Below are 13,060 nucleotides of genomic sequence, written 5' to 3' on the forward strand. Positions count from 1 at the left end.
GAATATCGAGCTGACAGAGAAGCTGCTACCGCTGAGAGGATCTTTGTCAACACCCTTTGAGCCATAGAGAGTCTGAAAGCGACAACTCAATATTGGTAGTGATCTGTTCCTATTCTAAAGTGTAGGCAGTGCTTGTGGGATGGGTGGATAGCTACATGAAAGCAGACATCCTGCAAGTCAAGGGCAACAAACCAGTCTCCCAGATCTAGGGATGAAATAATAGTAGCAAGTGTCACCATTCTGAAGTGCTGTGCTAGGACATAATTCAAATTCCTGAGTCTCACCCTCTCTGCCTCTCTTGGGAACTCGAAAGAGATCGGAATACAAGTCTCTTTCGATAAACTGGTGGAACTGGCTCTATTGCTCAGAGGAGGAGAAGGGGGATTGGACCTCTTGTCTTACGAGTTCCTCGTGAGCAGGGTCCCTGAGGAGGGATGGGTAAGGGGGAGTGAGAGGGAGGGGAGTGAAAGTGGATGGAATAACCAACTCTGATGACTTCCAGTATCCATTTGTCTGAGGTAAGGAGTTCCTGGGCAGGTAAGTAGTGGGACAGAGTCTCCAAAAGGGACATGGGGAAGTAATTGCACAAGAGAGGATCCAGCGGAATGGGATACTCGATGCTCTTGACTGAGCTGTCAAAACCACCTCTTAGAAAGAGCAGACTGAGTAGAAGTGTGTGTGGGTGGAGAGGGTCCTCATTTTTGCTGTTTGTATCTGCCCAAGAAGAGTTCCTGAGGCTTAGAGAAGGTGTGCGGATGATACTGGAATGGACTGGATCTTTGAGCAGTTTGAGATCTACTAAACAATCTTCTTGTTGTAGGAGCCTAAATCCCCAGTGACTGCAAAACTGCCCTGGAATCCTTGAGTACGAAGAAAGAGGAGTCCATATTCTCACTGAAGAGATTGGGTCCTTCTAAAGGGAGACGCTCTCCATAGTGTTTTGCACCTCTCTCAGAAAATCTGAGGCCTGGAGCCAGGATGCTCTTCTCATGACCACAGCTGTGGCTATGGCCCTGGAGCTGTGTTGGTGACATTTAGGGTAGTCTGCACAGAGGCTTTTGCGACTAATTAGACTTCCAAGATGGACTGAAATTGATTTCTCTAGTCTTGTGGCAAGTGTCCAGTAAAATGTGTAAATTTTGAGTATGTGGTGCAGTCTTATTTTGCCACAAAGGCCTGATAATTGACAATATGAATTTGAAGAGCAGAAGATGAGTAGCTCTTCCTGCCCAGCAAGTCCAGCCATTTGATCCCTTGTCCACTGGAGAAGGTCTACAGTGAGCTTGATGGCGCCTTTCATTGGCTGCATCCACCACCAGGAATTAGGGCTGGTATAGGTAGTGTTCTATTCCACTTGATGAGATATAATACATCTTATCTGCCCTCTTACAGGTGGGTGGTATTGTGGCAGGTGTTTGCCACAGGGTGCACGCAAGAGACAGAAAATAATAGGCAGGGCAATCTTTCCTTGGGGATTGATATTCCAAATATCCACCAAGGAATGATGCGACTCTTGGACTTCCTCTAGCAGGATTTGGAGAGAGCCCACCAGCCACTGCATGAAGTCCTGGAAGGTCTTGAAGTCACCAGCATAGGAAGGTGGTGGTGATATTACCACCTGGTCCAGAAATAAAGAGGATCTGACTGAAGGAGAAGAGATCCCCTGAGGTTCTTGTCCCTCCTATGTATCATCCGGTACCGAAGTAGTGAGGGAATTGTCTGTTGGTACCCATGAACGGTAAGGTACTGGTAGGTACTGATCCTTTATCCCCAAGAAAAAAAAAGACAGGCTTCTCAATGATAATCGGACTCTCTAGACCTACAATGTCTGGTAGGTACCCCAAAATCCTCTTCATTAGAGGGACTAATAGGAGTGTAGTGGTACAGTACATGGAAGAATTCCTGTACCAAGTTCTGAGTCTGACCAATCCTCTCCTGAGCTACAAATGGAACCTCAAGGTAACATAGCCAGTTCTAAAGGCTGGCGACTTAGGAGAGTCTCAACTTGTGGCTGTCTGAATGGTACCAGGGAGGGAGCTTTTACAGATCTCAACCGTGAGACTCCGGCTCATCAGAAATTATAAGGGCCTCCAAATCTAGGAGCTGGAGGCCTCTGATAGCCTATAATAAAGACTTGGGCTGTTACCAGAGGCGGAAATGCCTACTGATGAGATGGAGATTGTTGCGGTACCAAGGAAGCTGCAGGGTCTTCAACCATCTGCGAACTGTGGTAACAGACCAGTGTCAATATATGCATGATAGCCCTGTGTATACAGCAGTGCCATGAAGGATCAGGTGATGCCACTGCAGTAGGTGCTCTGGGGCTAGAGGGCTTGTCTATATGGGGCTTCTTATGTGGTACAAAAACCTCGGTCCTGGACTCAGTCAGAGATTCAGCCATACTCTGAGGGATGCGAAGTCTCCTGAGAGTGGATCATACGGGGTGACCTACCTCTTTTCTTCGTCCGCCTGGCTGGGGAGGTGTGCTTTTTTTCCTTTGAAATAGTCATTTCTGGAGCTGCAGACGAAGCTCCAATGGTGGCCAAAGCAGCCAGCAATGTTGAGGTCAACATAGAGGAGGGGGGAGCAGACCCCTCTGGAACTAGAGTACGTTTCATTAGGCAGGAGTTTTAGTCTAGTTTCCCTGTCTTTTTGGACCTGTCTTTGAATCCCAGACACACTTTACACTTTGAAGGGATGCAAGAGTCCCCCAAACACCGCAGGCAACTCAAGTGTCTGTCACTGCAGGGAAAAGTCCTGTGGCAGGTCTGGGAGGGCTTAAACCCTTAAAGTATAACAGATTGTGCTCCGGTACAAATGAAAGGTCCAAGGAGAGGAAGGGGAAACACTCCGTTGCTCCCAGGAGCACAAGTGTGCTAAACAAAAATAGAAAAGGGGATAATTAAGTAAATAGATAAAATAAATAAGGATTTCACAAAATGAAAAAAAATGGCAGAAACCTGAAGACAGCAGAACACTCCATTCTGAGCTGCAGGAAATGAAGAGGAAGCTGAGGGGCAGAAGGCTCATGCCTCCTTTTATCCTCTCGGTTGATGCATGAGGCACAGCTCTGAGCAGAAGCAGCCCTCTGAACACTAATTTGCAGTCTCCAATCGAGAGCGTATGCACATCCTAAGGTGGAGCATCCATAGGCACGAACTTAAAGAAGAACTGAAACTTTTATTTATAGGTAGAAGTGAAATATCCTGGGACAATGAAAACAAAACAGTCAGTCAAGGACTTTAAAAAAAAAAAAATGGAGAAAAATCCACTCCTGAAGTCTTTCAAACATGGTTAACTTTCACCAGTATCTACCATTGACCCAACATAAAAAAAACCAAAAAATTCAAAGGATTGGCAGCTTTTCGTCAATGTTCTGGTGTTTTGTGGTCTGTGTTTTCCTTCTGATTTTATTTTCTGTTTTAAGCTGCAGCGGTTTAGGGGCTGTGAAGTTGTGACCGAGTGAACTCTCACATGGGAGAGAAAAAAGGACCCAAGAAGCTGACTCCAATTAACTACTATTTTCAGAGTTTGCTGGAGTGGGAGGAGGCTGGGGTTTAAAGAAGCCAGACCCAGCTTATTCCAGAGAGGAGGAAAAGCAACACCAGGAGCACCAAGACGACTAAGCTGAAGGAGTGTCAAGAGGAAAAACTGCCCTGGAAGGGGCTGGAGGAGAGGCAGTCACCTTGGGGGAAAAGGTATTGAGGTTGGGGAGGGTGGGGCACCAACTGGGACCTGCATTGCTAAGAAACTGTGAACTTGCCTGACAGGTAACAGAACTATGTAGGACTTTGGTTGTAGACGATAAACTACTGACACGTCTTTAGTAAGGTCTCCTACATTCTCGCTGGTGTCCGTTTTCTACCCCCATCCTGTCGGTGGGGGTCAGTTTCATCTTGGCTCATCAGACAATGCCTTGGTGATATTTGGAGCTGTGGGATTTGGGACGTATCTGGAGGGCCACCTCACCTTAGCAATCTCCTGCTGAACTCCCTGGGGCTTCTGAGAAGCATCTGGTTCACAGAAGCCTATCAAACCTCAGGCCATGGTTACTCCTGAGTTCTAACAGCATAGCTGTCCTGGATGCAGATTATGCCTCTTTATCTGATATGGTCTCTGGATTCCTGCTACTGGTCAGGAGGAAAATTTTGCCGGTCATCTGAGTGTTGCCTTCAGCTACTGAGTCTCAAGTGTGATCTTACATCTGTGGAGAGGGCTCCCATATGGTGCCAAATTCAGCCTAATTTAACACAACCCCCACCCACATCTGACCATAAAAGCTCTCTCCTTTACCCTTCCATCTACGTCTGTTTGGTTCAGAAAACTGATTTAACAAAATCTCAGCTTTGTAAGTAATCTGAAAATATTTTAGCTGCAGCCTCATTCATATTTCCATCATAACAAACTTAAGAAATGAAGCTGATTTTTTAAATTATCTTTTCTTTCCAATGCATAGTGAATAAAGTACAAAAGTTTACATTGTGTGCACCTAGAGCTGAGGCCTGAAAACTGAAAGAAACTTAAGACATAGCTTGTGTTGTGGGGTGCACAAGTAACATGCAATAACAAATCACGACATACGCACACCTTGAAGCAGCATGTGAAAAGGTTTTAATCCTGCCTAGAGATAGCAGAATGGTAAATGGCAGCAGGTGTCAAGTTCAATATCTGAGCAACTTAGTCCATGACCAACCAAGGCAGGAAGTGAGGTTTGTCCAGAAGCAAGCAGCTTTGAAAGGTGTGTTCTGTCAGTAGCAGAACCTGAACTGATTTGTAAGTCAGAGTAACCAGAGAAGTACCCCACCCCACCCCAATATAAATAGCATCAAGTTGAATGCAGATAGTAGGACACATTTTAAATACATTTCGGAATAGTGAAGGAAGCATAAGCTCTTTGAGAAAGGACCAGCCAAGTATTTGTACAGTGCCCATCACAACGGGACTGAGTCAATTAGGGCCTCCGGCACTACTATCTCAACAATATGTGTACTTGCCTATTGGCCGTATAAGGAGAATCCATCACTGCTCCAACATGAGCAGGAAGTGATGCAGAGTAGGAAATTAAGGCTGGTGAGAACTCTTGAGGAGAGGTAAGATACTCAGGAGACTGTGGATGTTGAGGTTGCTGTTGATGTTGCTGTGCAAGGATCCGCTGATGTAAGAGAGCTTGCTGGTATTGTTGCACCTGAGGAAGATACTCACCATTATAAAGTAACCAGAATTCATTTGGCCATAAAAACAGGCCACTTTCATTTTGTTTCTTATAGAGTATTTGGACTTGCAATATGACTCTCTCATCATAGTTTCCAATGTTATTGTAGCTATATTGGTCCCAAGATATGAGACACGAAGTGGGTGAGGTAGTATCTTCTATTGGACCAACTTCTGTTGGTGGAGGGGACAAGATTTCGAACTTCCCAGTGCTCTTCACCTTCTCCACACCTGAGGAAGAGCTCTGTAAAGCTTGAAAGCTTGTCCCCTCCACCAACAGAAGCTGGTCCAATAAAAGATATTACCTCACCCAGCTTGTGTGAAATTAATATATGAGGAGGAAGCCAAAAAACCATCAGGCTATGGCAAAGCCAAAGTTACATACTCCTGCTGAAACTGCAGGAAACCAATATTAGAGCACTTATACTACTAATAAAATTGCTGGTTTAATAAATCACTCATTGAAACACATTAGTTGGAGGATGAAAAAAAATCAAACTAAATATATGATGTTTCCATTGCTACTAATTTTTTTTTTTTTAAATTACACACATTCAATACACCTCTACCCCAATAGAACACTGTTCTTGGGAGCCAAAAAAATCTTACTGCGTTATAGGTGAAATTATATCGAATTTGCTTTGATCCGCCGGAGTGCGCAGCCCCGCCCCCCGAGTGCTGCTTTACCGTGTTATATCCAAATTCGTGTTCTATCGGGTCGCGTTATATCGGGGTAGAGGTGTATACTGAGGGCACTGTATGGCAGCACAGAGGAGTGCTTACAATGCTGTACTGTATGTGCTGTCAACAAGTTATGTTTTACTATATCCATTAAAGGTTGAAATGCTGAATAATGTTCATTTTAGTAATCTTGGTGTAAATTATCCTTGCAAAAATTATAGTTGCCCACATACCCAGATAAATCTATTTTGATGGGGGAGTAAAATCTCTGATTATGTTAGAGATAAGAGAGTGTACTAATTAGATTGGGCTAATTATTTTTCCATGACTACATTGCAAAGCTGGAGTAAACTGACAATATTATATCTATTAATAAAAATAAAAACATTTAAAATTAGTTTAAACCATAAGTCTAATGAAAAAGAACCTGACTACAAAGATGGTTTTAAGTCCAGAGGGATTGCATACCGCAAAATAGGAAATTATTCAATCTTGCTAAGGCCTGGTCTACACTAACCCCCCAATTCGAACTAAGGTACGCAACTTCAGCTACGTGAATAACGTAGCTGAAGTCGACGTACCTTAGTTCGAACTTACCGTGGTCCAGACGCGGCAGGCAGGCTCCCTTGTCGACTCCGCGTACTGCTCTCGCCGAGCAGGATTACCGGAGTCGACGGCGAGCACTTCTGGGTTCGATTTATCGCGTCCAGACAAGACGCGATAAATCGAACCCGGAAGTTCGATTGCCAGCCGCCGAACTACTGTGTAAGTATAGACAAGCCCTAAGAAAAGACCAAACCACGTACAAAAGCTCTCTCTAAAGCAGAAAAATTCTGAGCTTAAAGTTTCCACCATGATGTACCTACATACTGCAGCAAGAACATTTACTCTTTAGTGAAATCATGATACATCAAATGGTAAATAAAGGAAAGGTTTTAACTTAAACATAAAAAAATATCAAGTTTACTCAAGGCTTTAGGTATATTTTAAAAACTGCATTCAAGAATATTTCATATAAACAAACTTCAGTCAATGTAACATTGACTTGATTTCAAATGCTTTATCATAAGCAAGTGAAAAATTCTCTCTGCTCTGGTGCCCATCCTATATTTTATGGCATACTCAGAATATTGACTTATGAACAAATATAAAAAGTAAAAAACGGAAAATTAGATGTTGCATAATAGTATGCATTGAGTAGCCAAGTTAACATTACTCTGAGAAAGTTAACTCATGTTACTAAATGTTAACTCAGCCACATTTGTGCATACAACTGTCGCCATTAAAATATTTACTGGCAAAGGCAAGCAAAATTAATGCATGTTCTGCTATACTTCAGTATCTACTTGCAAAAGCAAAATTATAAATATTTTAAATGGTGACTACTGTAGTGCTTTATTTTCTATTTTTGTCTTTAAGGACAAGACTTCCATAATTGTGTTCAAAATGAGTGTGCAGTTAATATGACTGCATGCAACTGCAGAAGCGACTTGTACTGTTAGCCAATTGTGTGTACAATTGTGATAAGTAGCAGTACAATGGGGCCTGAAACGGAGCTGCTGGATATTCAGCACTTGAATTATTCAGGCCACTTAAGAACCCAATTTTAAGCAACCACTTTTGAAAGGCTTGGCCTGAAATTTTTTTTTTCAAATATTGGATTTTATAGTGCTTTCATTTTCTATCAACCTTTAGAGGTTGAACATCTGCCTACATTCTTGTATCAACCAAATAGCTCTCAGACTAGTAAATAACTACACGGCAGTGTTTCATGCAGTGTGCATTAATTGTAACCCAGTATTAAAACAAATCTACACATTCTTTAAATTGTGCTCATTATAAAATCAGCTAACAGATATGAACAGAGAAACATGTCAACATGCGCTATTTTGTTAGCACTGAAAGCTGTAGCATGTTGGGAAACAAATTAGATGATTCACTGCCCAATATTTAAGATGTCTATTGCAGCTCAGATACCTATTAAGACTACTATACATTGCAATTAATCTGTATAGCATACCAACTAATCAAATAAAGAATAATAGCATCTACAGGCAACATACCATGGCAGGATACTGGGATGGGGACGGTTGCTGTTGGTACATAGATTGCATCATAAGTTGTTGTTGGACCATTTGCTGGTGCATTGCTTGTTGATACTACATTTAGAAAGAAAGAGATATTTCTGAAAAAATTAACCAAAACAACTCAATGAGTAATGATTTTAAACAGCTTGTTTAAAAAAACGCATCTATAAGCAGCCTTTTCAATAAAGGAGAGCGACGGTTAAATAAGAGTAAAACGCAATATCAACAATTGGTGCATTTTAAAACACGTTGTTCTGGTACTACAAGATATAAAAACTGGGCCAGTAGTTAGTCTATTTTGCAAGTGAACACTTACATGAAAACTCAATGGTCTACCTTAAAAAGTAGAGTCGGGGGGGGGGGGGGGTGAGGGAGGGTGCGGAAATGATGTATTGTGGACCCACAGGATCTGTCAAACCTGGTTGCTCTTTTAGATTCACTCTCAGATTGTTATTTATTGTATCACTCACCCTCAAGTGTGTTTTAGGCACCACACAGTACAAGTAAAATGATGTGATCCTCAGGAAATTTAGGCAGCCATACTCAACAGAACACAAGTTTAAGTACGTCTTTTAAGGATACACAGCAGGGGTCCCCAATGCGGTGCCCGTGGGCGCCATGGCACCCGCCGGGGCGTCTAAGTGTGCCCGTGTACTGGCCGGCGGACGAGCATCCGCCGAAATGCCACCGAGAAGCAGCGATTTTCGGCAGCGACGCCTCTGGATGACGCTGCTTCTCGGCGGCGACGCCTATTGACGTTGCCGCTTGTCGGCAGCACTTTGGCGGATGCTCGTCCACCGCCACAGTCCTCCGTGGCTCGTCGTCTGGCGCCCGCCAGATGAAAAAGATTGGGGACCACTGATACACAGTGTCAACAGAAGAGCTGGAGCAATGCAGAATCAGTCACCAAAAATGGACACCTTTGCTGACCATGGTCAAAAAAGGGAATCAATGTTTGCAAGGTAGTATTTACAGGGGGATCCAACAAGAAGGGGGGGATCTGTCTTCTGCTCTCACTGCTGCTACCCTCCAGGGTCAGAAAAACCTCAACAGCTATGGGAATTTTACAGTGACCAGGCAAAACCACAGAATGAGAATCCTTCACAGATGGCATCTTTAGAGAACAACCTATTGCTGACAGGCGTTGCCAGTATCATGCGGTTTTCCTAGATTGTTGGAATACAAGGGTGTCTCACACATCACATCACATCACTTACACCTAGTGCTAAGTCAAAATCCAGCTAGGATCCAAGTTCAAGCAGCCGGAAGAAATAGCAACTGGTTAACATATAGAACATAACTATAAAAAGAGAGTGTTATGCAACAGATGCAGGATGAAGGGGAAATAAAACAGCCCACATTGCTCTCTGCCTGAAAGAGGCAGAACCACCCATAGTAGTAGAAAAGTTTAAATTTTCCATGTGTAATTGAAATATAGAATTTAAAAAGTGGGCTTACTCACATTTAATTATTTTTAAACATGGCATTTTCCTGTAGTAAAATAAGCCTGTACCTGTTGCATGTAAGCATCCTGAAGTAATTGTTGCTGGTGCTGCTGATGTAAGTGGTGCAGTTGCTGCAATCTCCAGTCCCCCTGCTGCAGTTGCTGCAGTACTCTATTTTGTTGTGGAGGGTGCTGATTGGTCCCTTGAGACAAGATCTCTTGTCCATTTCCTGGTCTTACGGTTCCTATAACATTTTTAAAGAATTTTATTAACTCATGTATTTCTGAAGTCTATTGGCAGAATTGTCAGTAACAGTCACATTTTTATTTTAACACTCTTACTGCAAACTGTTTTCTAAGTCTGAGTATACAGTTACTGCGGTATTACTACATCACTCAGGGGTGTGAAAAATCCAGATTATATGGACCCTAGCCCCCCACGTAGACAGCACTATGTCGGCCAGAGGGCTTCTCCTGCCAACACAGCTCTTGCCTCTCCAGTCAGCTCACAGTGTCTTCACCAAGTCTTCACTAATTCAAGTTTGTAGCATAGACCTGCCCTAAAAGTTTCCTGGACCAGTTTTGGAAATGGAAACCTTAGAGAAGTAGAATTGCAAGCTAAATTTTATTTCTCTGAAGATATCTTGCAGAATTCTCACTAAGATTTCATGACTCCAGCCTGAGTCATGTGGGAAACGCCCTTTGCTCTTATGATTTGACTCTATGGCCTTTGTCAGCTGGTTCGAGGGCTCTTCTTTACTGAGAATGCTCAGAGGTCCCAAAACATTCCAGTGAGTGGGAACTTGAAATTGAAATAGACAGTCCCCTGTATTCCATTTGTATCCTTCTGACTCCTTAATGTAATGCATGTACCTTGATGCATAACTCATCCATTTAGGAAAAATATGTATTTGCCTGTTGTGGATCACTCCACATACTGGCAAGTTAGGTACGTGAAGTCTTCATGCATCAAGGTAAATCTAACTCCTCACACATTATAGCTACTTACGATATTAAAAAAAATAGCTAGGGAAAAATATTTTTGTATCTTCAGCGATTCAGAGCATATTGACACAAACATTTGCAATATACTGCACATACACACACACAGGGCCAGATTCTCCAGTCCAGAGAGTCCTCTTTGTGCAGCCTTTATTAGGCAAGTAGTTAGTAATGTACTATATACTGTTGTCTAAGTAAGATGAAGTTAGGTAGCTCATGCACGGTGTAACATTCTAGGCCAGTGGTATAAAACTTGTGCCCTGGGGCCACTTGTGATCATCAAAGCTTTAAGCAGTGGTCCTTGAGAGCAACTGGGTTAAGAAATAATTACCAATTTAAAATATATTTTCATAAGTATCCTGCCAGTTTTCAAATTAAGCACCTGAATCAGTCTTATCACTGTGGCGGTGCACAGCCACCAACGCCTGTTGCAGCTGCTCACCAGTTCCCCTATTGGCCATTTACTGCTTTGCAGGGGGAAAAGGACATCTGACCCTATGGAGCGTCGGACAGGAGTTTGACTGCCTTTGCCTGTGCCTAGGAGAGTGTAGCCAAGAATGGTTCCCCTCCCTCACACAGTTATGCGGGCGAGTCCAGGATACAGGAAAGAGAGGTGGTTGGTTCTCAACTTCTCATTATTAAATATCCCTGATTCTTTGCACCAGTTAGAGCAATCTGAGGGTTGCTTTCAGTTGTGCCACATAATTGCACTCCAGCCACTCACTGCAACATGCCCTCTGCATCACAGTCTGTAGAGAGGGTGGTGAAGGAGAAATATATGCTGGCTACACCTACTGGAGATTCCAACACTGGGGTACTTTCAGGTAATTTCTGTTCCCTTTACTGCAGGGATCAGAACAAAAAAATAACCATGGTGTTACAAGGAGAGGTTTGAATGCAGGCTCCACAAGCTTTAGGAAGATTAAACTGAAGTCCTAGGCAGTAGGAGGTTCTCTGACGTGTGAGTGTGAGAGAGAGAGAGAGAGTTCCCTTCGGGGGTGACAAGACTAAGCAATACTCTACAGGCAGATGGCAAGCTTGGATTGCTGCTTGGTCTTTTATTAATCTCTGAGACCAACCTGACTCTTTTACGTGCAGTAAGTAATTGAGGATCTTCACTACAGATCCCTGGATCAGGTCCAGACCATGCTGGGCTGCTTGCAACAAGAACGTCTCCCATTTAAATGAATATGTTTTTCTGGTAGATGCTTTCCTGCTCTGTATTAGGATTTTCTGGACCTGAAGGGAGCAGTTTCTGTCCATGGTACTCAACCAGCTAACAGCTATGCTGTCTTTGGGAGGCTAAAGTGACTTTTGCATTGGGCGGAGTATCTGGTTGTGAGGCTGTAGATCAGCTTCAAGCAGTCTGGGAGCTGGATCAAAGTCTGGATGGACATTTGTAATCAATCTTTGAGCCAGAACTGCCTCAGTCAGTACAGAGCTACAAATAATTCTTCATTTGTCCCTTTCAATCTTGGAAATCATTCTGGGGGATCCAGGGAATTGGAAAGGCACATAAGAGGCCTTGGTACCACTGCAGAAGGAAGGTGCCCAATAAGCCTAGACTCATGCTCCCTCTGGAACAAAAGTTCTGGTACTTGGTGTTAACATCAGTGGCGAACAAGTCTATCACCAGGGTCCCCAAGTCTCATCTCTATGATGGATCTATGCAAAAATCCACTGATGAGTGGCAACCAACTGTCTGCTCAGGACATCTGCCAGGTTGTTTCCTGCCATCTCAGTTATCTGGTGTTGATGGCACAACATACTGAGCTTGATAGCTTCCAATCCAGGCAGAGGAGAGATGAACATGTGCTTTCTTGATTGTTTATGTTGGAGAGGTGCTATTTGTCAGGATCTGCACCGTGGAGTTTTGAAGAAAAGGTAGGAAGGCCATTAGGGCTACCCGGATGGCTCAGAACTCCAGGACACTGATCATAACAGCTACCTCTGGGTTCAAAGTGACTTTCACAGACTTTGGATTTCTAACATTAAAAACAATGGAAAAATACAACAAACCTTCTCCGCTCCCACCCCCTTTTTGGGGGGGGAAGGAGGGGGGTTAATATTCAAGTCCTTCAACTTGAGTGAATTACCTTTTTGCACACAGTTACCGAATTCACCAGGAACCGATACTTTTACTGGTGTTGCTGAACTCTGGATAGTTAGCACATTAGAAGTGGCAGTGCTTGAATTGGCCTTTGGTCTTTGTCGTGGTGCAATTGAGGTTTCTGTTGGTCCAACAGCATCCGTTATTCTATAATGAAGAATTTTCCAGAGAAGACATTTCAATGTATATGACTATTCTTCAACTTTATTCAAGATACCTTAAGCCCATCTTCTAATTGTTTAGTAATATCTTAGCCCCATTTTGCATACCTTTACATTTTATTATTTCTAAGTTTTGATTTCTAAAAATATTGAAGACATTGAAAAACCCCTGATCTTACTTTTGGAGAACAAGCATAAAGACCTGCCTACTCATTCATATAAACTCTCAAATGTCCATAGGTACCACAAGAGGGGGCCCATGCAACAACATTTCCAAGGAGACCAAGGTAACTGAACATCATTAATATTCATTCTTCCTAAGTGCAAGTGTTCTGTTTTTGCTGGAGACATATTGATCATAGCT

The 13,060-nt window shown here is 43.0% G+C and overlaps 1 protein-coding gene across 1 annotated transcript in view; it reads right to left on the reverse strand.

Moving 5' to 3' along the window:
- BMP2K (BMP2 inducible kinase) overlaps nucleotides 1-13,060 on the reverse strand; it is a 105,674-nt gene that overhangs the window by 30,491 nt on the left and 62,123 nt on the right. Inside the window, exons 10-13 of the mRNA XM_024199916.3 lie at nucleotides 12,522-12,682; nucleotides 9,493-9,668; nucleotides 7,956-8,051; nucleotides 4,995-5,185 (exon numbers count right to left, since the gene is read on the reverse strand). Coding sequence (XP_024055684.2) covers nucleotides 4,995-5,185; nucleotides 7,956-8,051; nucleotides 9,493-9,668; nucleotides 12,522-12,682 — 624 coding nt within the window. The remainder of the gene's footprint in view (nucleotides 1-4,994; nucleotides 5,186-7,955; nucleotides 8,052-9,492; nucleotides 9,669-12,521; nucleotides 12,683-13,060) is intronic.

Source organism: Terrapene carolina, unplaced genomic scaffold, assembly GCF_002925995.2.
Source record: "Terrapene carolina triunguis isolate 2854851 unplaced genomic scaffold, T_m_triunguis-2.0 Scaffold136, whole genome shotgun sequence".
NCBI classification, from domain to species: Eukaryota; Metazoa; Chordata; order Testudines; family Emydidae; genus Terrapene; species Terrapene triunguis.